The sequence below is a fragment of the Tachysurus fulvidraco genome, chromosome 19 (assembly GCF_022655615.1).
Source record: "Tachysurus fulvidraco isolate hzauxx_2018 chromosome 19, HZAU_PFXX_2.0, whole genome shotgun sequence".
Lineage (NCBI taxonomy): Eukaryota > Metazoa > Chordata > Actinopteri > Siluriformes > Bagridae > Tachysurus > Tachysurus fulvidraco.
Window position 1 is genome coordinate 16,197,812 of NC_062536.1, and position 27,092 is coordinate 16,224,903.

The 27,092-nt window shown below is 36.7% G+C and overlaps 1 protein-coding gene across 5 annotated transcripts; it reads left to right on the top strand.

The window, feature by feature from the left end:
• Positions 1-629: 629 nt before the first annotated feature.
• On the top strand, positions 630-25,527 carry LOC113645785. Of its 5 annotated transcripts, none has more exons than XR_003441299.2 (3): positions 630-687; positions 22,741-22,869; positions 24,417-25,527. XR_003441299.2 is itself a non-coding variant. In XM_047804237.1 (2 exons), the coding sequence occupies exons 1-2, from the start codon at positions 643-645 to the stop codon at positions 19,768-19,770; spliced, it is 4,650 nt and encodes a 1,549-aa protein (XP_047660193.1). In that variant the 5' UTR covers positions 637-642; the 3' UTR covers positions 19,771-20,592. The 5 variants fall into 5 exon arrangements, 3 of the variants coding, with proteins under 3 accessions (XP_047660193.1, XP_027007436.2, XP_027007437.2); XR_003441298.2 differs by lacking the exon at positions 630-687 and adding an exon at positions 6,888-7,866 and having other exon boundaries at positions 24,417-25,526; XM_047804237.1 differs by lacking the exons at positions 22,741-22,869; positions 24,417-25,527 and adding an exon at positions 15,166-20,592 and having other exon boundaries at positions 637-687.
• Positions 25,528-27,092: the final 1,565 nt, after the last annotated feature.

Below are 27,092 nucleotides of genomic sequence, written 5' to 3' on the forward strand. Positions count from 1 at the left end.
AAGTTTCCTTTTTCATTTTATAGAATGATGTTTTCTTTACCTTTTATATGAATTTATGTAATCATTTGTATGATTATATAATGTTCGATAGTATGTTCAGCTATTAAGACAGAGAGTAACATTGAAAGCTTAAAAGGAAATCACAAGGCTTTGCGTCAGCAGAAAACACAATCAGCAGTACACTTGAAGAGACTTCTCAGGATGTTATTGCAAAGCCTGACTGGATAGCTGACAGGAGCTGAATGATGTTATGGATAAATGGTATAAATAGGGTTTTAGAACCAGTTATTGGTGTGCATTCACCTAGAGGCAAGCTTAGTATGCTATACTCTGTTATTTGCTGCTAGAATGTGCATCAGGAGAACAGATGCAGGCTTATACTTAGAGAGTGTTTCTTGGTTTGTTCTTATCTTTGCATTTTAATTACTTCTATTTACAATAGAAATGTTTGATTATTTGAAGAAAATTTTGTTTGTAATTTTCTTTTATTTTACTTTACATATATTACACACATTTATCTGTATTACACTTAATTTAATAAAAACAATAAGGCCTCCCATTGTGAGGATCCTGAAAAGACAAGAAGGTCTAAGTCTGACACCTTCATCTAAAAGATTCAAACAATAGATTAGGTAGAAGAACATGAAGAGGAAGACCGAGGGACTTCGAAGGACACCTGTGTTCAAGGTAAGACCAACTCTGCTAGTAGATCTTGTGTTTTCAATATTAACCTGTGCAAAACAGGACACATCCTTTAGTGGGAGGACGGAAGGGTTCCTACACACTCCGAACACGTTTCATTAAAAGGACATGTACGTCTGTATAATTACTTCAATTTATAAAAAAAAAGTTCTTTGAAACTTTTTCATTGTAACTTTGAACAATGTTGTAAACTAATGGTATCTTAAGTATGTGACCTAGTTAACCAGCATTAATGTATCCAATGATAGAGATTTAAGCACTTATATACATCTCTCTCTCTGGATAAGGGCTTCTGTCAAATGCATAAACTTTATGTACAGCATTTGTGTACATATCTGGACATTTTGGTACTATGATTTTCAGAACAGACTACACATGGTGTAAAAAATGTTTAAAAAAATAAAAAGATCAAAGTTTTCAAATACACAAACTATATGGTTGGAGTCTGAACAGGGTTAAATGAAAAAACAAGTTTGTATTAATATAAACTGTTAACATGGTAATGTCAATTATTCAAAAACACTCACTGTGCAGGTCCTGAAAAACCTAGAGACTTCCTCAGATACACAGGAAGGGCATAAAGAACAGTGGTACGCTTGGTGTGTATGTCATTAAATTCCTATAACAATAATAATAAAACTGTACATAACTGAACTGTAAATTTTAAAAAGTCCAAACATGTATACAAAAAATAACTTTAAAGCATCTTTAATAGAATCAAACAAAAACCAGAGTCAAATTTCCTCTTCCAATACAAAATTCTACCAATGAAATGTATAACATGTATTTGAACAGTGCAACTCTTTACCTGTTCATCTTGGATTTTTAAGATTTTAACCAAATTATCTGCTGTCTTTCCAATTCTGGATGCCTTCTGTCCATATAAGGTCATCAATCGAGGAAGATGTTGGTCAAGCACTGAGTATAATGTGTTGGGCAGGTTCTGGTTTGTAATCCGTTGGAACTCTGCATACGCATATGTTTTTAAAAGGACATGACAGAAAACACAACCATATTTATAATGAATTTGGTAAATCTACTTCCATCCCATTGAGCAGAAAAGAGCCCTATATAAAGTAATAACATAAGTTGGGTTTATTACTTTATATAGGGCTCTTTTCTGCTCAATGGGATGGGTTACTACACATTGCCTGAGACTCCATTTTAAGAGCAGGTGTCGGAACTTAGAGCCCGCCTCCAAGTGGACACATCGCAGGGTGATCTCCACACTTAGACTTTTGGTCAATGAAGACTGTTTTAGTTAGACCTAACTGATAATAATTACTACAAACAAAACTTAGAAAACTCCTCAGACCTGGATGAGAATTAGCAAACTTCTTTATTGTGGTCAATCAGCCAACAATTCTCTAAGAGAAATTGCCAAATTGAAAGTAACAATTGAAAAACCCAAAAAGAGCACCTTCATGCAATCAAAAACAAAACTCTCAAGACGTTCTTGCAAAGTAAAGTTTTTACACACACACACACGCGCGCATGCACATGCACCCCCGACCCTCAGAAAATCTCCTCAATATATACCCTGGCACTCAGGCGCCTCCTCTTTGGTTCCCAGTATTTAGAGTCCCACGGTGAAGTTCCACCTGGTGACCTTCCCCATATCACCTTATTTACCGGCATCACCTCCTATGTTTTCTAAATACACTAACATCCTGTTCACTAATTTCCCAGCACCTTTTACCCATATGCCCATTTATGGATTTTCCTCCCCTTAGATCCCAGGACCTGGGTCTGGGAACCAAGGTCTTCTTCTTCCTTCTACATAACAATTTATGAGCTAAGGTCTGGGAACCATGGTCTTCTTCATTCTACATAACAATTTTGCATTTGTTATTACAAATGTGCTCAAAAGAGCCTTACTTCCTGGTCAAAGTGGAGGATTAAGCCTTTTTTTTTTTTTACAGCTACAATGAGCAAGTTTCCTCATTTCATTTCTTGCTATTATACATGATTTCTACTGATTATATAATTGATTTATTATATGCTAGCTTTATGAGTTTGAATTATGATAAAAAAAAGTTCTTGATTATATTGGTTATGTTGTATTACTGTTTTTGCTAAGCCCTTGCTGTTATAATGTTGCTTTGTATATAATGTTACTGTCTATGTTGACTCCTTAAGCTTACTAAACCTATGAGCTGAACATTGATATGATCTCAGTCTGTCACTTTCCAGACTGGGCTTGCACTCACATGCATATTTTAAGCCTTAGTTGCAGCTAGTCGCCTGATTCAGCTGTCTTGCCCTACTACCTTCATGAATCCTGTTTCAGCTGAACTTTTGATTTTCACTTCCTCACACATTGTTGATCAGAGGGCTCAGACTGACTAGGCCTGACAGCACCGAATCTGGTTACTTTTACATCTGGCCTACAACATCGCCTACATATGTCTTATGACACCAATTGTAATATTTTGCAAGGCTTAATACCTTACTTTGGTTATAGTATTGTAAGGAAAAAATACTTTAATTATTTCTACTAAGATTTTTCACAACACAGGCCAGAGTTTCATTACCTCTTTCACTGGTTCACAATGGTCTGTCGTCGCAGGGCAAATGTGGTCTGCATCATCTTTCTAATGAGGGGTAGGTTCTTTATAGGTTCTTAGAATTCCTTGTACTTAACACAAAGTTAATTACTATAATGTTATAAAATCATGACCATTGAATACAACTAATACTGTTTTCATAGTAATGTGTTTGTTTTATACGGTGTAGAGATAGATAATTGTATATTAATGTTTTATGTTATAACAGTATAAGTAGTATAAGTACTACATCATTGGCATAGTGTTAGTGGTTCAATATCAAGTAGAAGTAGTAGTAGTTCTGGACTTATACCAGAGAGCACTGCTTTATACTTTAGATTCTGAACAGACATTCTCAGATGTGCAAATATCATTCTGTCAGAACCTGACCACAATATAGTTATACATTACTTTGCCAACTTAGTTTTAAAGCATATTAAATTTTATAGTATTAGATTTATTTTATAGTATTAGATTAATTTTATTAATATTAGATTGCTTTTGTTGTTTTTAAATGTCACATGTAGCGTTGTTGTACGTTACAAGCTCATTTACGGAGGTTTGAGATTAAAAAACTGCCAAATGTCTTGAAAAATAATCTGTCGCTTTTGTAACATGCACTTCACTTTGCATAGTGACAGCATTACCACATGGGTTGTTCATTATCATTGTTTAATTATTCCTACATAAAAAAGACATACTTATAATAGCTTGTAAAAAAAAAACACATTGAACACTTATGGTGTCACCATTAATCCTGATTAATTTAAAATGTTTATTTGATTTTTTTTTTCAGTTTAAATATTTTATCATTATATGTTGGAGATATATAATATACTTGTATAATAGTTTGCTTGCAGCTCATTTTACCTTAATATCTGAAAAACTTTTGAAATTCTAATGTTGAAACAACAATTTCAATTCAATTCAATTTTATTTTATTTATAAAGCACATTTAAAATCCACCTGAGCTGGCCAAAGTGCTGTACATAGGGATAAAAGAAAAGGAAAAAAGAAAGAACATAAATAGAAAAGAACACGTACAAGTTACCAACAATTAAAAGCACATGAAAAGAGGTGTGTTTTTAACATGGATTTAAATTCAGCAAAAGTAGAAGCAGTTCTGACTGGTGGTGGCAAGCTATTCCACAGCTTAGGGCCCACTCGGTCTCCCCTGGGTTGCAGTGATCTTGATGAATTGTACATAACAATCAAATCAGATAAATATTTGGGAGCTAGATTATTGAGAGCTTTGTAGAGGAATAGCAGAATCTTGTGTTCGATACGGTATCGGACTGGCAGGCAGTGCAAAGAACGTAAGATTGGTGTAATATGGGCTTGTTTACGGCTACCTGTGAGTAGACAGGCTGCCGCATTTTGAACCATTTGAAGACGAGAGATGGAAGAGAGAGGTAACCCAGAGTACAAAAAATTACAGTAGTCAAGTCGAGTTGAGATGAAAGTGTGGATAACTATTTCAAAACGTTTCTTGCTTAAGTAAGTTTTTACTTTAGCTAACCTGCGAATGTGAAAGAAGCTGGTACTAACTATAGTGTTGATTTGTTTGTCTAATTTAAGGCCATTATCTAGGTGAAATCCTAGATCTTTAACATCAGAAGTAAGATAAGGAGTAAGAGTACCATGGTTAAAAGAAACTTCATCTGGGTGCTCTTTTGGCCCAAATTGAATGATTTGGGTTTTGTCATCGTTAAGTATCATAAAATTATTTGTAAGCCATAATTTGAGTCTTGGGGATGGGTTTTGAAATATTCACTCATAATCAAGGTGCTTTAAGATTTATAACTCATACCAATCATTATACTCATCACTGTTCACTGTATGAAATGGTAGGTTGGCCTTCTTCACTTAAGAAGATATAAGCATTGGCTTATATTAGTGTACAAGGCCATAGTTGGCCAGTTTCAATAGTCAAGGGCATAATCTGCGTTCAAGTAGATGTATTCTTTTAAATGTTCCCTTAATGAAGACAGAGTTTGGAAAAACTGCTTTTACTTATAGTGCATCAACTGCTTGGAATGAGATTCAAAGATCATTGAAATTGAGTGTACTTATCTCAATGAATGAGTTTAAGCTGTACCGAACATTCCAAACTATCTGCACTTGTTCTTAATCTTGTTTTAGTCTGGTTTTATTGTTGGAAATGTGTGTGTTGTGATTATTGTTCTATGTACTTAATTTGTTTTATGTTGTCTATTGTGTGCTGCTAGCCAGGGCTCACTTGTAAATGAGATATCTATCTCAATGTGATTTTATCCCTGGTTAAATAAAGGTATAATAAAAAAAAAAATAAAAGTTTAGTTTTACTCTTTCTTCGGCAAATTCAGCTAGGAAATAATCTCAATACAGTTGTCTAAAATAAAACAGATAACATTTTATTTATTTACCCAAGGCTATGCTCTCTTAATGTTTAGAAAGAGATTGTAAAAGTTCTGTTCCGTTGTGGGATTTCCAAACACGTGAAGTCATCGCCAAATTTTCGGGGGCATGTGCTCAGGGGCATGTGCGCTTGTGTGACGTTATAGATAGCACCCATTTGCTAACGACCATTATGAGAGACGCAAAAAAAACCCCCAAAAAAACAAAAATAAAATAAACATTCTGAGAGACGCTCCTAACACAGCGGAGGTGTCATGATCTTGATTTGATAACCATCCAGTCTGAGGGGAGGGGGTAACCCTATCACATCCATACAGTCTGAGGGGAGGGGGGTAACCCTATTACAACCATCCAGTCTGAGGGGAGGGGGTAACCCTATCACAACCATCCAGTCAGTGCATGTCATGTGAGAATGTGAGAAAGTCAGATCAAAGGTATGACCTTTGACCATTTCCTATTAGTGTTTTTATGGGGCAATAAAACTGTCCAAATAAAGATGATGGCTTATGCCCTACACCATGTGAGAATGTGAGAACTAAACCTAACTAAACCTAGCAGCAGGGAGAAAAGAGCATCTGTATCGTTCCTTCAGACACTTAGGATATAACAGTCTGTCACTGAAGGAACTGTTCAGAGCTGAATCCGTTTCACACAGGGGTGAGAGTCGTTCTGCAGCAATGATGATAGTTTTATTACCATCCTCCTTTCTCCCACCTCCTGTACAGTGTCCAGAGAAATCCCCAGGACTGAGCTGGCCTTCCTGATCAGCTTGTCCAGTCTCTTCCTCTCTGCAGTAGAGATGCTGCTGCACCAGCAAACCACACCACAGAATATGGCTGAGGCCACCACAGAGTCAAAAAAGGTCTTCAGTAGCTCTCCCTGCACTCCAAAAGACCTTAGTCTCCTCAGCAGAGAGAGATTTATTGGTAATTGGCAGATCTAAGAAAAGGATTCCACTGTGCTGTAATGTATATGTGGCGATAATAAAGGCTTCTATGCAACATTCTATTCTATTCTAAATGTCATTACACCCATTAACACTATTCCTAGAATAAAACTGTTAATTTTTGATGAAAGCCACTCTATATCACGATATACTTTAGCTATCAAAACAGTGTTTAATGAAACATGCCATCCATACAGTATATTTTCCCCTCCATTTTAGCTGTGAATCTGCTAAAGGAACTGCTAATGATATATCAGTGTATAGAGCAGAGATGGTTGCTATTTAGTGGATTTGTTCAGGTCCGTATTCTGTACCCACAAGTTTATTTACAGTTTAGTTACAGGTTACAACAACACGTGTACAGAATATGTCCCCTAAGTGTTATAACAGTATTTCTATTGGTTCTGGCTCACGTTGGAGTGGAGGGAATTGAGGCCCTAGCTCATACAGACAGCTACACAGACACTCAAGCATACTGTAATTAATACAAACATAGCATTAAGCAAATCAGAAGTGAAAGGTTTCAATAAAGTAGCTGTTAGGGGTAAAGGTAGCAAGAGAAATGGGAAGTAAAGGACAGAATCTGTATAATACACAAAAACAAGTTGGTCATGGACAAGCTAGTAATGGCAACAGAAGGGATGATACAGTAATATCGAAACTGCAAATTGGGTATTCTGTTCTTAATAAATTACTCCAGAGAATAGACATAGATGAATGTGGTCAGTGTAATAAATGTGGACTTCATACAGCAGGTTCTGATGAATTCTACGGCACATGACAAGGCAAGAATCCAGTTAAAACAAGTTAAACGTGCTGGCATAAATTCTCTGAAATCACAAAATGTGCTAAACAGTTCCACTAAAGGTTTTAAAAAGCTATTTTAAGTTTCTTAAAGCAACAAAGTTGTATAAAAAAACGAGTTTTTCCCCGTTTGAAATCAACAATATCCTCACACTCCAGCCCAGTAGGTGGAGGAATCTGCACTTAAAGCTGGTTTGCCATTCGCCATTAGACATCAAAGAAGACAGAATGCATGTGTATGAGTGGGGGCGTGTGTTTATAAGTGAGATGGAGAGAGAGAGAGTGTGAGTTTGTGTGTGGGAGAGAGAGAGGGTGTGTGTGAGAGAGAGAGAGAGAGAGAGAGAGAGAGAGAGAGAGAGAGAGAGAGAGAGAGTGTGTGAGAGAGTGAGAGAGAGAGAGAGAGAGAGAGAGAGTGGATCAAACAGGCTGGATAAAACTTTTGACGACTGAAAGCTGGAGTTTTTGAGGGCTGTAAGTATATTTTTTATGTTAAAAAGAAAAACTTAAGGTGTATTAAATACTTGTAGGTGTGTTAGAATTTATACTCGTAGTAATAATTCAGTTCTATTGGAATAACAATAATTCTTAATAATAAACCTAATGACTTTTTTTTGTCTATGTATTTAAGTTAATACTATAGTGTGTGTGTGTGTGTGTGTGTGTGTGTGTGTGTGTGTGTGTGTGTGTGTGTGTGTTTATTTTCGATAAATGTAGAGGAATAGAGAAATGAAATAAAAAAAAGTATATTGATGTTTATAATGCGAATACTAAGGAGTATAATGAGGATATTGGTGTGTATAATGAGGATATTGATGTGTATAATGAGGATATTGGTGTGTGTATAATGAGGATATTGATGTGTATAATGTGTATAATGAGGATATTGATGTGTATAATGAGTATAATGAGGATATTGATGTGTATAATGAGTATAATGAGGATATTGGTGTGTATAATGAGGATATTGGTGTGTATAATGAGGATATTGGTGTGTATAATGAGTATAATGAGGATATTGGTGTGTATAATGAGTATAATGAGGGTATTGATGTGTATAATGAGTATAATGAGGATATTGGCGTGTATAATGAGGATATTAATGTGTTGAACTATATTTCTATATTTCAGTAGAACAGTTACTCCAGTAGATTTCAATAAAAGCTGCTTTACACTAATTAGATTTTCTATTATATATAATACAGTTTTAGTCCTTGTGTGATTTCTCTTAAAGTGGATCTCAGTTAATTTACGTTTACAGACTTAAGAGTTCTACTGTTGCTATTGTAGATAATAAAGCCTATTTTACAGCAATTACTTTTTAAAAAATACATATATTATAAGAATGTATGTAGAAAGATACATACATCATATATATATATATATATATATATATATATATATATATATATATATATATATATATATATATATATAATATACACACATACATAATATGCTTTGGTCCTTGTGCTCAGTGTAATTTATCTTAAAGTGGTTTACATCTGCTGATTTATTTATTTATTTGGATAGGGCTATATTTATGTACGTTGCTCAAGCCTTTGTTGATAAGTCAAAACTGTACAGATTTCTTAACTGTACGTTAGACACATGTCCTATTTGAGAACTAGATGAATAAATGTAGTTGGTGTTGTAGGTCATGACAATAGGCTTTAAAAAGTATGGAAAGGACAAGAGAGAAACTTTAGAGAGTCGTGGACATACTTTACAACTTGTTTTTTACATCATCGTCTTATTTTTTGCTATTTTCCCCCATCTTATTTAAAGGTGTAGTCGTGTTTCATTTGCTCTATATAACAAGTTTTCTACATGCTGGGATTTGTAGAGCACTGAAACCGACTCTATTCACACGATTCACCTCATTTCACACCACTCAATTCACACGAGTCAAGGTTGCTTAATTTTGCGATTTTCCTTATTTAAACCAAGATAGATTTAAGTAACATGGCAAACGTTTAAATGAAATACAGTGAATTTCCTCCAAAATTCAGTTGCTTATTTCTTTACAGTTTTATCAATCCATCCATGCATAGTTTTTATTTTCCTTTATTATCCCAAAATAAAGGTTGATTAACAGCGATCTGGGACACAAAAATTTAGTCTAATAAGCATTAAAAAGACTTCTTGGAAATGTTTATCTTGTATAGTAAATTTCTTAAACCTGGTGAAGCATGTTAGCTGTGTTTGTGAGAAATTAATCTTGATCACTGTCTTGTCTGGACTTGATGCCTTCTAGCTCTTCATTCAGAAATGTAGATTGTGTTGTGAAATCATTTTGTACTGGATAAGGTAATGTGAGCTGAGAAGGAATGTGACACTTTAAACAGCTATTGTTGTTGATCATCTTGCACTTCTGATGACAAGCTTTAGCCACCTATTTGAGATGTCTCTCCAATTGTTATTTAAATTTGAAAACTCTTCAGGTGTGAAAAGCTAGCAAGGTAGCACCTTTCTGAGTACAGAGTATATGAACATCCTCTTCGCACCTTCTCTTCACTTTTCATCACATTGCGTCCTTTATACATGCAATGATGTCTGGCGTAACGCATATCATATCCCCAATAATGCATCTGGCACTTTAAAACACTTCTTTAGGTTTGCAAATGAACTTGAATCATCAAGCATAATAATTGAGCAACAGACGCATCTTTACACATCTTTGTGTGAACAGTCTGTGAATTTCATATGAATAAATAAATTCAGCTAGTCTGGAAAAATGTACCATACAAGAGGTTTTTAAAAGAGTGTTCTTTTTTATGTTTACATACACCTAAACCTTGATTGGTATATATCTAAATGATAGATAGATAGATGGATAGATGGGTAGATACATGCATAGATAGATGGGTACATACATACAAAAAAAATGTCATTTAGTATCTACCGGAAGTGTTAATATTATAAAATGTGCAAATATATGTACAATAAATAAATACAACTCTGGCAGGAAATATGTACATAAGAATATGGACAAATGTGCTTGTTGTATATACAGAGCAATATGTGTAAAAAAAAAAAAAAAAAATCAAATTATGTATGTGTGTGCATTAAAGCAATGAAGATAATATACATAAATGGAGGTAAACTAGAGTAGGAAATTAATTTACAGTTATATACATTTATATTAATTGTTAATTATTTAATTAATCAATTTGAATTATCGTATAAATTATTATTAACTATAGATGTGGTCGAGTGTATGGGGTGAGGCAGAACTGTGAGGTGATAAGACAGTGAAGTATCAGTGAGACATCAGGGTGTAGTGTAGAGTTCAGTAAGTTAACATGACTTTGCTGAATTTTATATACAGATTATATACGTTTTCAATATTTCTCTCTTTCAGTTTCAAGATTTAAATGACTAGCTGTTCGGGCAGGATATAATTAAGGCAGAAACAAAAGGACTCCGAAACAAAGACCAAATTTGTAAACAGGTTGTCAATAGACATAACATTTACTTGCAGGGAATCACATGTACAGGTCAAGGTCCTGTTGTGTGCTCACACGTGTGGGGGTGGGGGGCAGTTTAGGGTTTCACACATCTGCTCCTTATGATATGAAGCAGGAAAGAGGAGCATATGGTTAGGTAGTTAACCCTGTAAAATCCAAATAGTGAGAAAAATAAGCAAATTTTTTTGACCTCTCGTATATTGTTTTAGGAGGCCCCTGATATAAAAATTAAAGGTTTTTACATTTTTTTTACAAAGTTTTTACGGAAATGTTGTAATACTGCAACTTTGGGCTCTGCTAGGAGCAGAATTTCTGCATTTGTACTCACTTTGTCTGAACAGATATACAGAGCATTTAAGCATTCATTTGCAGGGTTGATTGCTTACTTTGCCCCAACAGTATATATCATGAGTAATAATCACACAACAATCGTATTTTTTATGAATAAACATTTATTTATATCAAGGGCGTTGATTTGGGTAGGGACGATAGGGACATGTCCCTACCAATATCCAGGGAACACTCAATTGTCCCTAGCAATAATTCGACCAAGCCTATATACATAACCACTGATATCCGTCTGTGTCTTGTGCTTTTTTACTTATTTCATTTAACATTTATCCAGGAATCATTAAATAAGATGAAAATAGCGCAACTTGTGGAACACAAACGGCTAACAGATTTACCCCCTGCAATGAATCCCGCCTCTGTAACTCAACTCTCTAAAAGGATTGGCCCTTGCCTTTTTTGAGTCCTGCCTCTCTAACCCACGTCGCTGTTTGATTGGCTTTGTCTTTCTCGCTAGTGTGTTGAGGTCGGCTGCAGCTATATTCCGTTGTATGAAGCAATATGCAACGTGATTATGCAGGCTACCGGTATGTGAGGAAGAAAGTATTCTTATAACAACAGTTTTATGCACAAAATATGGGGAATGTTGTCCCCACCAATGTCAAATAAATTATGTCCCCACAAATGTCAAATAAATTATGTCCCCACCAATGTCAAAATCAAACTTTCGCCATAGATTAATATAGATTTCTGAACCAGAAAATTCAGTATTGGGACTGATAAACTCCTTTTTCAGCCAGAGATATCTGTAACGTGGCAAGGTGTGTTTCTTTGGTTGGGGCTTGATGTCCACACCAACTCATTGGCTGGGCAGTCAATGAGTTGGTGGTTTTCTTTGTCCATTGCACCTGCATCTTCATTCTCTGAATCACTTGCATCAGTGTCATCTGAGTCCATTTCAAAATCGCTCTCCATTTTGGACTGCAGCAATCACATCCTGCACAGTGAATAGCTGACCTTTCTGCACTGGTGGCATTCTGAAATGGAAAAAGTAAAAATAAATAAATAAATTAGTAAATAATACATACAAGTCTTATATTGTAGTAGATAAACTGAAAGAATAGATCTAAGTATTATCCATCAAAGTATTATCAGTTCAATGCAAATGCTAATCAAAATTTCACTACAACATTCAAACAATACTCTCTGGATGGCCTATTATGCTATCCACTTATCATACTAAAAGGAACACATGCATCCGCCGTATCACAGGTTCATATTCAAGACCATTTACACTTGTCCCTGAACAATGCAACAGGCATCACCCCAAACCATCCAGAACAGTCAGTGCTTGCTTTTCTATCTCCCATTGCTATAACTGCTAATTGGGCAGCACTCATAAAAAATCTCATGATCGTTTAGACGTTAAATAACAAACAAAAAACTACAGGGAGTTTCAGATACTGCTCTATATGATGGAGTTTCAAATACCACATAAAATCTATTTTTGTGTTTAATTATGGTCTAATCTAAACTAAGTACAAATTTAACAGAAAAGCACATTTAGAAATTAGTTACAAATGAATCTTCTAACAGTTTAAATTTCAATTTGTGACCATGTGAGAAGTGCAGTGTCCTTATGTAATGTGTAAGGTGCACAGGCTATTTTGACTACGACTCTGGCCCAACGTTGTACAATTACAACATGGACATAACAAGCTCTAAATCAAATTTTATTAATGTTTTCCAAAAATACCTAAATATGTACAGTATTTTCCTCACTATAAGGCACACCGGATATTAAGGCACAGTCTCAATTACGGGTCTATTTCTGTACTTAACCCATACATAAGGCGCACCGTATTATAAGGCGCATGCTAAAACATACGGTCTACAAAAAAAGGTAACGGAAGCAAAACAGTGAGTTTAGTTTAACTTTATTCTACTATTTAACAATACACACATTATTTTTTTAATCAATCTTCTCCCACAAATCCATCAAAGTCCTCATTTCCTGTGTCTTCTTAACTTGGTGCAGTACATTTTTCTTGCTTCCTCCACTTCTGAACCACAGATTCATTGATGTTGAGTTCTTTCGCAGCTTCTCTATTCCCATTTACAACCGCGTAACTGATAGCCTGTAGTTTGTAATTGTGCCTCGTAAGCATCTGATTTTTATTGGCGAATGGCAAACTAACTTAAGGTGCATTTACCGCCACCTACTGGACTGGAGTGTGGAGCACATAATGGTTAGGAAGAAACAAAAGTTGTTTTGCAACATACCTGTAGTTATACCTACCGGAGGCGTGGCGGAGGTAAGCGTACGTACTGTACGTATTACGTAATGTCCTCTGATTGGTTTATCGCTGCCAGCATACGTAGTGTATGTATTACGTCCCTGTGTCAGCGGGAAATGGTCGGACAGTCAATCAAGCGGAGCGCTTACCAAAGTCACACAACATTTTTACAGATTTTTGGAACTCTGTGCACACACAAGGCGCACCGGATTATTAGGCGCATGGCAGATTTTTGAGAAAATTTAAGGCTCTTAGGTGTGCCTTATAGTGTGGAAAATGCTGTATGTGTTTTAGACATTGTAATAAACACAGAAAAATATATGTGAGGAATTTTACTTACTTGAATCTTTACAAATCCAGTGATGCAAAAAAAAAAAAACGCACATTCATTTTAAATGACCCGAGACCCGATGCTGCTATTATTAGACCCGACTCGTGTCCGAGGCACACGTGAAACTATTCGACCCAAACCCGCTCGGGTCTCTGGTCGGACCTCGGGTTTTTGGATCTAAGTGGACCCATGAAGACCTTTATTATGAGCACAAACAATAGAACCTGTTAAATATGTAAATGTGGTCTTGAGAAGAAAAAAAAACATTTGCAGTTTAATTTGATGTAATTCTGCAAAACTGGCCTTTACATGGTTAAACCTTATAAGGTAAATGGGACATTAAGATTGTGAGGCCCCAGAAGACCTTGGTTAAAGTCACCAGCTGCGGTATCTCCGTGCAAGTAGTGTCTACTGGACAATCTTGTATCCCTGGTACCACCTGGTTTGTTTTGTCTTTGTGGCTGCCAATAAACCTACCTCAACTGAATCCAGTCTTCATCGGTTTGGTGGTTCATTTCTTCTTTGAACTCCATCTTGGAATTATTGTTTAAAATTATAGTCAGATTGCAAGAGTTAGTTTGGGCCAATGCAGGTTGGAGATGAGTTTTTCCTACACTATGCAGTTTGTGTATAGACACTACCATTCAGAGAAATCGGTATTTGTTTTTGGCTGTTTTGTGCAGTACAAATAAATTTTGTAAATGTAATTATTTAATTGTAATTAGTATTATGTAGTATTAATGTATTTACAAATCTATGTATTATATTTGTTTATTTTTATTATGTATAATCTTTATTTTCTCTTTTCTCAGATAATTATGCATATTTGAGTTTAGTATCAGGAACCTGTTATTGTTGGCTCCTAACACTAGAACTGCTGCTTTTAAAGCTCTTCCAGTGTGATGTGAGAAGTGTGAGTGAGTTGAAGACCAAGTAGGAGATTACACAAGTACAGGAAATAAGAATAATTACAAAAATATATATACGTACCTGAGACTACTGCATTTAAGCTGCTAAAAAAATTAAACAATCAAAAGAAAGGCAAATATTAATGTTATATGAAGTGCTTATGTTGTAGCTAAAGTGGGATAGTTAAAGTGTTATGACATTTATTTGTAAAGGCAGATCCTAGACAAAATTAGTTGCGGTTATCGGGTATGATTTCAGGAGCTATACGATCAAGACAAAACTCTACACCTTGTGATCCTGCTTCATCCTGAAGACTTTTGGGGCTACGATCAGAACTTGTTTTTATAAATTATTAATCCATAACTCCTGATTAGATCATTTAACTCTGCTGTGGTGTTATTGAAAAAGAAGACTTTTTGCTATGACCTTTAATTATGCTTTATGTATAAGACATTTTTTTATTATTATTTTGGGACAGTCAGAAACTACGCCATCACCGAAGAACCAGCAGAGAATGAGATCATCCCTCACAATGCAGCCATACAGTCACACAACTCCTGTAATAAATCTGTCTGCAACACAATGGACTTCCTGCAGTAGGATGCCGAGCCCTGCAGCACAGGTGCAATATTACAGTATGCAAAAAATTGTGCCACATCAACAAAATATTCAACAGTCTCATGGATTAAGGAATGATCAGTCTTCCTCTCAGCCTGTTTCAAGTTCAGCACATTTGCAGGCAAGACAGATGACGTTTAGCAACGCATTGAGCGACATTTCTCTCAGACATTCATCTCAAACAACAGCTACTTTACCAAATGGACAGTTTGCACAATTGCCAGCATCCCAGCATTGGACCCTCACTCAAAACACCAACCATCATTTCTACTCAATTCAGGATGACCGTGATATTGTTCCTCAGCAGAACTATAATATGGTACCCTTGAACAATGTCAGTGGTACGACTGTTTCTTTATCCTCTTCTGATCATAGTAATGCAAATAATGTAGTTGAACAAAATAACCTGAGACATCAGTCAGTTTCACCCCAGTACGAATATTTCAATGGACATAATCATCGATTGAACAATCAGCAATCTGCAGTTCAGCCACAACAAACAAATCAGGTTTATCAGGTTCTGTCTAATCAGGCACCACAGAACAATCACAATAATCAAGGTCAGATAAGGGAAGGAATAGAAAATGGTGTTTTATATAACTCTTATAAACACTACCATGCTACATCACAAAGACATGTCACTCCATCGCAGCCTTCAAACTACAATCAACAGACTGGTCAGAGCCATTCGAGCTATATGGCTAATCAGGTTCAATATTCATCACAAACCCATCATCAGACTCCACTCAACAGACAGGAGAACAATTCTGCCAGTTACACTCTTGTAAAACACAGTGAAAATAACCCGCCTTCTTACACACCAAACACAGTTCACCATTTTGTTAACCCAAATCAGATGATAAATCAAAGTGCAGAATTAGGTTTGCCTCATGTCCAGCCCCAGATTCAACAGCAACATTGCAGAACCAAGCAAGCTACTGTACCTGCCATTCAACGCAACAACCAACCACAAGACTTACAATTAAATAACCCAGTCACTGGGCTCAATAGGTCCTCACAAGTTATATCTTCTAACAAACCTACCAGGACATCACCGCCCAGCTATTCAGAAACGAATCTCAACTACACCAAAGTCAATGTACAGTCTATGCAAGAGAAGCACGGCACACACATGCCTTCGAAAAAGCATCGCACTAGAGCGCAGCAAAAACCAAGCCACATTCCCTCTAAGGCAGGCTACTCTAAGACATCAGAATCTGCCCGTTTTAGTGCCTATCCAATCCTACACAGTAAAAATATCCAAAGGGTGACAGACTATCAGACACCTGTCCAAAGAACAGAAATTTTAAAAGAGAATGATGTGCTTTGTAATCAAGTGACGGCATCAGATGTTCCAAGTTTTGAAGGGATACTGACCAGAGGAATACAGACAGACTCGACCACTGAGAGAAAAGTTGGATGTGAACATAACAGACATGGAGAAGTGCAGTACATTGAGGACATAAATGAAAATCTGGAGTTTTTAATTGCACAGCAGAAAGCGCTTCAACAATCCCGCAAAGCAGTAGCTGTAGTTCCACCAATTTCTCAGCAGGTTCCTGGTCCAGAAAAGAAAGACTGTGGCACAACAAGCTCTGATGATAGCCTGCCCTTCAAGATAGATGCTGTCTGGTCTCTTGATAAGGACGCCAAGAACGTGGACCAAGACTCAAATGCACAGAATCAACCCAAAGAAATCACAGAAGAATTACTGCAGGTGTATTCAGTACCACAGGAATCTAACAAACATGAAGATGAATCTACAGTTAAGAGCCTAATAGCTGACACTCCAACTTCTTCAAACACATCTCAAGGCCCTGTTTGCTCTACTGTTTCGGCATCAGAAGCTCCAGAGGAGCGCAACAAAACCGACGAATCAAATCGCAATATAGTTGACTTGTCCGAGGTTGAAGAGCTTAAATTTACAGTGGTGAATTTTAAAAACTGGGTGAAGATTTCTGAAAATCAACTAGAAAGCAATATAAAAGAACCAGTAGCAAATCTTGTGAAGCATCTCTTGGATCTCTTCTGGGATGGAAATGCACAAAATTTAATAAAATACCTGCGTGACTTCCCTGCATATTACAGTAGTTTCTTCTCTCAAATCTCCAGAAAAGACATGCACACGGCAGTGTTTCAATATCTTCATCCCAAAGACTTGATGAAACTGGAACATGGTTATCACATTCTGAAACACGACACAAACATACCAACTGAGGAATTTAGGTCCTCGTGGTTGAACGTGGATGGACAGACAGCTGATATAGAAAATATTCTTGCAGAACCAATTTTGGACTTAAACCTTACTGATTATGCTTTACTGGTGGGTCACAATACTCTTAATGCTTATTCAGAGTCTGAACCTTCCACAAAGGTGAGTGATGCAGAAACCCATTGCCAGAAGGACAAGGAGATTACTAAAGAGCTCGCAAACTCACAGCTATGTGACAGTAAATCCATCGATAAAATCGATACGCAAGAACCAACAAAGAAGCATGAAGATGAAAACCTTCAACACCAGCAGCCAAATCAAAATTTAAATCCTGAGGAATCTGAAGACGCAAATGAAACAGCAGACACACTGTCCAAGAACAGTAGAGCAGAACGTGAACAAGTCTGCGGAGATGCAAGAAAGGAACTTGTCACTTCTAAGACTTACTCAGAATTCGTTGAGCAGTCAGATCTTATAAATGAAGCTGATTCCAGCAATGACCCTAAATTAACCGAACTCTCACTTCTGTTATCTGATGATACTAGAACAATTTCTAAGGAACAGTCTGGCTGCGATTGGCAAAAAGAGCCTTCTCAGTTGTGCCAGGATGAAACGACGGTTTTGGTCATCTCAGACAGTGAGTCAAACGATTTCTGCAATTCAGGCAAGCAAATCAAGTTCACTTGCCATCATGTGGCTGACATCAAATGGGATGTTGAAAATTTCTGCCCCAGGTGCTGGGAAGAGGCACCTTTACTGGATCTAGAAGAAGCTCTCCACAGCCCAGAGGAGAGTAGTCCTAATATGAGTCCTGCTCAACAGAGTCAGTATGATCAAAGCTGTAATCCACACTCTGGTAATCCAGACTCAAATTGTCCTGCATTATCAGAGAGTAGCGACATAGCTGGCTCACCAACTTCAATGGATGATGTATCCGAAGTGACTTTCTCAGAACCAGAATTTAACCCAGGTGATACGGTAGAGAGTCCTGCACCAAATATTGAAAAACCAGTCATTCCAGCACAAACCAGAATTCCAGCAGATGAGGTTTCTCCGCTTAAAGATCGACCACACAAAAAGTTAAAACTATCCAAACGTAAAAAAAAAACTGTAGATGACCTTTTCACTGCTGATGAAAAAGCTAACTCCAAAAATACACATCCAAGTGACCTTACTGTTACCCTAGCTGAAGATGACCAGAAATGTAGCGATGAAAGAAAAGAAACAGAAGAAGAAAGAAAATTCCAATCAACTCCAATCAAGCAGAAAATTCAACTTAATGCTTCAGAACCTGATAAACAAGACCTGAATGTGAACATATGCTCAGAGAGTAGCAGTGACTCTTCAAATCCTTCAGCCTGTAGAGTTAATATGAGCCTCGAAGATCCAGACACTGATCAAGGTGATTCAAAACCGAGCTCTAATTTACCAATTAAAGACTCAGAATTATCTGCTAATTCACCAGATAAAGAAGCGCATGGACGAGTTCCCTCAGAGGGTGTTGACGTCACCGTGCCAAATGTAGCACAAGTGTGTGAGGCACAATCTCTCCCACAGAAAATTGAAAAGAGAAAGACAGACATTCTGTCACCGACAACAGCATCAAAACAAAAAATTTCTTCACCAAAATATCCACCATATAAAAAGGTAAAGGTTTATAGAACTATATCGGAACCTACCGAAGATGACCTTTTCACCCCGGATATCATAGTCAAGAAAGCTAGCAGTCCAAATTCAGCTCCAAGTGACCTGAATGTTGATCTCAAGCCTCAAGTGCTAAATGATATGTTTCAGCTGAAAAGACCGACTGTTGCGCCAAATTCCAATGCCAACAAGAAGAAAATACTTGGTAAGGCACAACCAACTGGACAAAGAGAAGGAAAGAAAAAAATGAAATTTGCACTGTATGGATTTAATAATGGCAATGGCAGAATGGTTCAGCAGCAGTTCTTCAACAGGACAAAGTCATCAACAGCTCCTGTTTACATCACAGTTTCATGCACAAATGAAGCATCCCAGAGCTACACGGACGATGCGCTTTCGGCTAAGCAGAAGGTCTATAGCCAGTGGAGTAGCACGTTTGTGGAAACAAAAAAGAGTACCTCTTCTCGCAAGCAACGTCAAAATGGTGTGAAAGGAGAACTGGATTCCATGATGAAAGCACTCAAAAGACACCGTAAAGAAAGATCTGTTATCAGAGAGAAGCAATTCACAGGTGGTCTGAAGCGAAAGAAGATTGTAAAAAAGTGCTGAAGATCTTCTTTGAAGTCAAAAAGCTGAAATGATCCCTTGCTGCGGAACACAAACTACACTGGCTCTTTAGTATGTTATAAAATAAGCTTTTGCTTATACAGAACCAGAGAGCGTTGGCCAAGAATTAGCTCACGAACCCATCACGCTTGTCTTTTAATAATGAGTTAGTGTGACTCACACCACCTAAAAAGAAAAAGGTGGACTAAAAAAATCTTGAAAAAACTTGAAAGCTGTACAAAAACGATATGCACTGACTGTGGATTTAGCTATTTACATGAAACTGTCTTTGATTCATTGGTATAAAGCCTTCGCTTACATCATAATCATAATCCTAGACAACATCATTTCTTGACATTTTAAATTCTTCTTTATTGTAATTTTTTTTTCTTTTACTTTTGCTGCTAATCAGTCACCACGTACGGTAAAATCTGGTTAAAACGTGTCAAACAAGCCATTTCGTCTGCACTTGTTTTATAGTAAATCGTAAAAGCTAGCATTATGGTTCATTTCAGTGCTGAATCCACTATTCTATTCTTTCACTTAAAATGTCGAGTGAAAGAGTAGGTTCTTTTTTTGTTCTCTTTCCTACTATAAGTAACTGCTTGAAATGGATGATTTGTAGCTGATAATATTCTGTGTGTCATTTTACTTCACTACATTTTTAGTGGTTCATGAACTTTAAGATTTTATTTGGCCCAAGAGCTGGTAACTTGATGGCCATTGTGAACTTTTTTTTTATGTTGTTGATCTTTATTTTTGTAAACACTTTTATAATAAATTCTTTGTAAAAAAAAAAATTGTCATTGGGTGAATTAGTTTTGTGAAAATCAAATAAATTAACACTTTCATCTTTTGGAAGGAAAACTCAATCAAGCATTTGGCTAAAGAGTTAAAACTATAAGGTCTATTTAATGTCTTTTTAGTGAATATAATATCTTTGGACAGGGGAAAGACCTGTAACTGAAATTCAGAATATAAATTCAGAATAACATTTTTTTTAGATGCACATTACATTTTAGTCCTTAGCTATGTTTTGTTTTTTGTAGAACCAACACATAGCTAAGGACTTAAAATGTAATGTGCATCTAAAAAATGTTAGAAGGGAGAAAGAATGTTGAAAAGATGTAGAAGGGGAAACATTTTAAATGTTAGATTGTTATGTGTTAAATGTTATGACATTTAAGTAGAGGTTGGGGAAGTTTGACATTTAATTGAGGAAGTCTGACTAGACACGCTTAGAGGCAGGGTAACAACAGAAATGTAAAAATAGATGCTGCACAGTAAGCAAAGGCAAATGTAGAAGTGTATAGTCTATATCACTTATAAACAGTTTATTAATGCAGAATAAATAAGACAAATGTTAAAGAGGCTTGGCTTAAGGAAAAATATAAATAAATAATCGACAAGACTTTTAATTGAGAGTTGAGTTTGCAGAATCACGCATGTGCCAGCACTGCTGTACTGGTTCCACCATCTCTCAGGGAAGAGGCAAGTATACAACAAGACTCTTTTCTGTTCTGGCACCAAGGTAGCACTGTATATATGTCTATAAAAAAAACAAAAAACTTGACCAATGTCATGGTATCTTAAGTATGTAATCTAGTGAACCAGAGTTAATGTATCCAATAATAAAGACTTAAGCACTTCTATACATTGCTCTGGATAAGGGCGTCTGCCAAATGCTGTGAATGTAAATGTAAGGCCAGCGTTGTCTGGTTTTAGTGAGCGGTTGAGTCAATCTCGAAACTCGGCCTTCAGGGTGTTGTCGTTTTAGCTACTCTCGGCAGCTAAAGTACAAACGATTATGGCATTATCGGGAGCTGTCTGGAAACTCTGGTGGAGCTGTTCAGAAAAGTCACAGCCTTCAACTAGGTATTCAAAGACCTCATGAAGAATAGGATTCCCTTGCCTGATCATCGCTATCCAGTGTTGTATAAAGTACTAGAAAGCAATACTTGAGTAAAAAAAACAAGTATCGTACTAGAAAGACTTTGGTAGAAGTGAAAGTCACCTTTTAGAATATTACACAAGTAAAAGTCTTAAAGTATCCGATATTTACTGTACTTAAGTATGAAAAGTCATTTTCTGATATTTAATGTACTTAAGTATTTGAAGTAAAAGTAAAAAGTAAAATTTCAGTGATTTTCGGTAAGCATAAGGGGTTTTAGCTCTCAGTTTTATATTATATACGTATTATATGACTACATAGTAAGCCAAAAGTTATGGTAGTATTAAATGGCAAAAATTTTATGCATGATGTAATGATGCCAGTCTTGAATCAAATCAGTTCATGTATGTGTGCATTCTCTACAAACAGTGTGTCCATGAATGTAGTCATTAATATAATAATAGTCAACTAATATTCACAAGACAAAGACCAAATCAATAAATGTTATTTTTATTTAGTATTGATATTGCATTAATATTTTGTTTGTGCTATCAACTCTAGTAATAAGAATAGTGACATTTCACTGCTTTTGGTTGTCGTTATAGATAAACGCCTCCAGCTCTGACTGCGCGTACACGCTGCGTGTGCCTGTGCTTCTTCGTAGAGCGTATGTGCGTAATACAATCTAGGAGCAGTGATTCGCCAAACCTCCCTTATTGCAGTCGCACACATTTCTTCTGATTTTATTTTGTAGTAACGAGAAATGAAGATGCTTAGTTGAAATATAGCGAGGTAAAAGTATACATTTTATCTAGGAAATGTAGTTGAGTAAAAGTGAAAGTTGACATAAATTTAAATAGCGAAGAAAAGTACAGATATGTGAAATTTCTACTCAAGTACAGTAACGAAGTATTTTTACTCCGTTACATTACAACACTGTCGCTATCCCAGACAACCATCACTCAGTCCAGTGTCTTGCCTGTGAGTAGAGTCAGTAGAATTGCACACTTGGTGGCTTTTCAGTGGTAGGTGTCTGTTTGGTGTTGGAAAAAACCTCACACTTTTGTATGAATCCCTTTCAGACATCTGATGAACCAGCAATTTTTTCCGGTTGAGCAAAAAGCACCAGATCACTCCTAGATATGGTGGGGTCACAACAGGTTGGTGCAAACGGGTGTTGGCAGACTGCAGGGCAGTAAGTTGTGTTCTTGGTAAGTGGCTATAGCTTTGCATGATTTAATTAGTCTGTCATCTGCATAACGTGACTGTGTGAGTGCAACCTCATCCAACAGAAAAGAGAAATGACAAATAAAAATATCTGGGAGCATGAATTGTAAAAACTCAACAACAAATTTAGCCTGAGCTTAGCCACAGATGAGACTTTGTCAAAATCACACACAAATATTTACAGAAGTCCAGGGAGAAATGTGCAGGTTTCAGGAAGTGTCAGGCTGAAGCAGAAGTAGATTTTTTTTATATATAAAAATAGAAATAAGGTTAAAAATATTGAGAAATGAGAGAACCAAAAAAGGAATAAGGAAGTAAAAGCTGGGACTTTGCAGATCTCATCCAGGCTAGTGAAGTCTATTTTCTTTGATTACTTTTATTTCCCTGTTTGACTAAAGAATGGAAAAGGTTGCATAATAACACAGCATCGCTCACAAAATGTTTGATGTACCGATATCTAGAGATACTGTTGTACTTCCCTCCATTTGATGCATGGTCTTACTCATGCGTCAACTTATTATAGTAAGGAAACAATTTGTTATTTGGCAAGCATTGTTTGTCATTGGGGCTGTAACAAACCCTATTTCTCCATGCTGCTTTTTCTTCTGCTGTGCAACATGCCTGAAGATCCTCAAGGTCAGCTGTGAGAGTTCTTATTTTCAAAATACACAAAGTTTCTTTATACATAGAGGAATTTGTTTCAGCTGCCTTAGCTGCAGCATCCGCTTTGGCATTACCCTGTGAAATGGAGTCAGTTATCCCTGTATGTGCTTCAAATTCACATATAGCAATAGATTGTGTACATAGGATTGCATTCAGGAGATCAGAAATCAGGCCATTGTACATGATTTATTTACCTAATAATTAAGGATACATGTTTCTGTTAGAGAAATGAACTCTGCTGCTTGTTCAGAGAGGTTTCCTGGTAATGATTAAGCTTTCATTATTTCATATTCTGTGACTGCTGCATATCCTAAACAGCTACTGCCTGTTTTCTAGTTTCTGAAGACTTATCCATTTACAAACAGTTCAAGGTCTGGATTCAATGATGGTGTTTTCTGCAAATCAGACCTGCAAATTTAATTTACAACTGTTACACAGTTGTGATGTTCTCCTTTAACCTCTGTGAAAGAAGAGTTGCAGAGTTTGGTACAGTGCAGTGTTTTACTTTAACATTCGGCAGTTCAAGTAAAATAGTGTGAAATCTCAGCCATCGTGCTACAGACATATAGGGTAATTTCACTGTATTCTACAATGTCACTGATGTACATTGAAGCGTTGATTGTTTTTTTTTTAGCTGTTCCTACAGATCTTAAATACTTAGGCAGTCCCACTGGATCCAGTTTAGTTTAAAAAAATAGTCTACTGGTCTTAATTTTCCTTCCGGAATTTTCCATAATACTGATGTCATACACCCCTTTTTCCCCCATCTACTATCTGTGTGAATAATTTAGTTTGGACCTGGTATATCTAATCTGGGTGTGGATTGTAAGGCTAGTTTCAACTCTTACAAAGGACTTTTCTTTTTCAGATGTCCTCCTAAGTGCACTGTGGGCCTGTAGACCCTTCCCATGAGCCACTGCAATCAAGGGAGCCTCGAGGATTGCATAATTATGTATAAAGTTTTTTCAATGAGAACACATGCCTAAAAATGATGAGTTGTTTCTTTATTTTAGGCTTTTGATTGTTTTGTATATCTGCAACTCTGTTTTCTTCTATACTTTTACCTTGTTCTATCAGCTGTCGTAGGAATTTCACCTGCTATTTTACAATTTGCAACTTTCAAGCTTTATTATAAATGGTTGTAGGTTCACAATGTGATTTCCCATTAATATATAATGTAAAATTAACAATACCGCAATTTACAAGGCCTGTAATCACATTTGGGGGTTACTTGCACCGGTGCACAATCCCACATCATGTTTGCTCAGAGTTCCTTAAGAACTGCGTTTTAATGGGGATCATCTAAAGAAATGCGTGGTAACTGCAACATTGCTTTTAGCACATCTTTGTTTGCTTCAGGCATTATCTCAAATGTTCAGACAGCCAAACAAGCAAAACTCTGAACTAATTGCTTAGAAAACTAAATATCACTGACAACTGAAAACTAAACCATGACCTTCCTTGCTTTTAGTGATGCATCAATAAATGCATCAATAGCGTCATCATAGCAAATCTGGCCAGCATTTGTGTGATTAATGCTAATGTCAGCAAGGCCACTGAGGCATTCCTGTGACATTGTTGACCTTAGGTAAGATCTAATCAGTTTCAGCTTTAAAAAGGATCTCTCTGCTTTAGCTATGCTCACTGGAAGAATCCTGAGAGCTGTGGAGAAGTGAAATCCTGATCCTCTTTCTCTGGTTCAGACAACACATGTCAAGACACCTACACTCCCTGACAAAAGTCTTGTCGCCTATCCAAGTTGCAGGAACAACAAATAATGACTTTCAGTTGATCATTTGGAATCAGAAGTGGCTTATATGACAGGCAAATGTCTCTAGATCGGGCATCACCAAATGGCGGACCGCGGTTCGGATCCGGACCGAGTGACGGTCTGCCCGGACCCGTTAAAATTCTAATATTATCATACTAAGCATCTCCTTATTTTAATCTAAAATTATAAGATTATATAAGCTCTTTGATATTATTAAAAAAGATAAATCTTTCGTTCATGCGCAGTTAATCTAGTTATTATGACAAGAGCGTCATCAAAAGCCAAGACAAAAACAGATTGTTTCTGTTCCATACTCCAGAGCAGAAGGTGGCAGTAACAATTACGCTGGCAGGACAATTAAGATTCAATCTGTTGGCAGGACAGTTACATGTCCATTTCTCTCACTAGGAACGGAAGATGGAAAGGGAGTAAGGAGAGGTGGAAAGGAGAGAGGAAAAAGGGAGCTGCTCAAAGCTCTGCACTTTTCTTTTATTCAGTAAATTCTGCCCTGTTCTATTTTACTTGAAATGTCCTTTTGCCTAAAGGTTCCGGTGTTATTAATGTAGTTAATGTTTAAAAAAGGGGCAGCTCAAAAGTCTTTTATTTAATTTTTTTTCTTAAAGATTAAAAGCACTTTTATTTTATTCAAAAGATTCTGAATGTTTTACATTACTTGAAATATAGGCCCTAAGTCCAGGCTGCACAAAGCTGTGTTTGCACTTTTTATTTATTTTATTCAGAAGAAATTCAGTGTCTGTTGTCTGTTACTTGACATGTAGTAAAGACAACTACAGGATTGTTTTCCATTCAAGTGCCAGACAAGTTCAGACTGAAAACACTTGAAATTTAACAATAAATTATATAGAAAGGACCTCTTTGAATTTTAATTGAATACCCCTGCTCTAGATTAAGCTTATTTTACCAAAATAAAATCTTATCATGCCTGAAAGGTCAGACTTTGCTTAGACAAAAGTCTTTACACATCTTTAAAGGATTCAACCAATCACAGATTAGGGCATCACCTGTGAGAAATACTGTAATTAACACATTCCCAGGTGTGAAGAAGAAGAACCCCTGCACACCCAGCCTTCATTTGAAATGCATCCTGACCTCTTGACAGCATGTCAAAGGGTCAACCACAGACCAAAGTGCTGATCATCAAGAGCCTGAAGACCAAGTCTCCTGTCTCCTGCTAAATCTTTAATGGATCTAAACGTCAAGTGGAGAGGATAAGGTAAAGATTTGAAGTCCGGTGAAGTTCATGACAGGCCCAGGTCAGGCAGATCCCGTAAGACAACTGTTCGAGAGGACCGTTTGTTGGTCCAACAGTCCAGGGCCAGCCCTTTTTCAACTGCAGCAGAGCTACATAACAACTGGTCACCAGAAACCAGCATTAAACAGAAGAAAACTTAAACATCATGTTGCATAAGCCAAGGCCCACAGCTTGCAGGAAGGATGGACTGTGGAAAAGATCTGCAGAGTGGATGGTAACATCAACAGCCTGAGATATCAAGACATGCTTGCCGCCCATTACATACCACAGGAGACGGCAAATTCTTCAGCAGGATGGAGCTCTTTCTCAAACTTCAGCCTCCACATCACAGTTCCTGAAAGCAAAGAAGGTCAAGGTGCTCCAGGATTGGCCAGTCAAGGATTGGGAGTCAAGACTTTTGTCTAAGCAAAGTCTGACCTTTCTGTCCTAATTAAATAATGAAAGATCAAGGCATGATAAGATTTTATGTTGGTAAAATAAGCGTAATCTAGAGGCCTTTG

Coding starts and splice junctions, on each gene's coding strand:
- LOC113645785 (XM_047804237.1), top strand. CDS start 643: ATGAAGAGGAAGACCGAGGGACTTCGAAGGACACCTGTGTTCAAG. Junction 688..15,165: donor GAAGGACACCTGTGTTCAAG/GTAAGACCAACT, acceptor ATTTTGGGACAG/TCAGAAACTACGCCATCACC.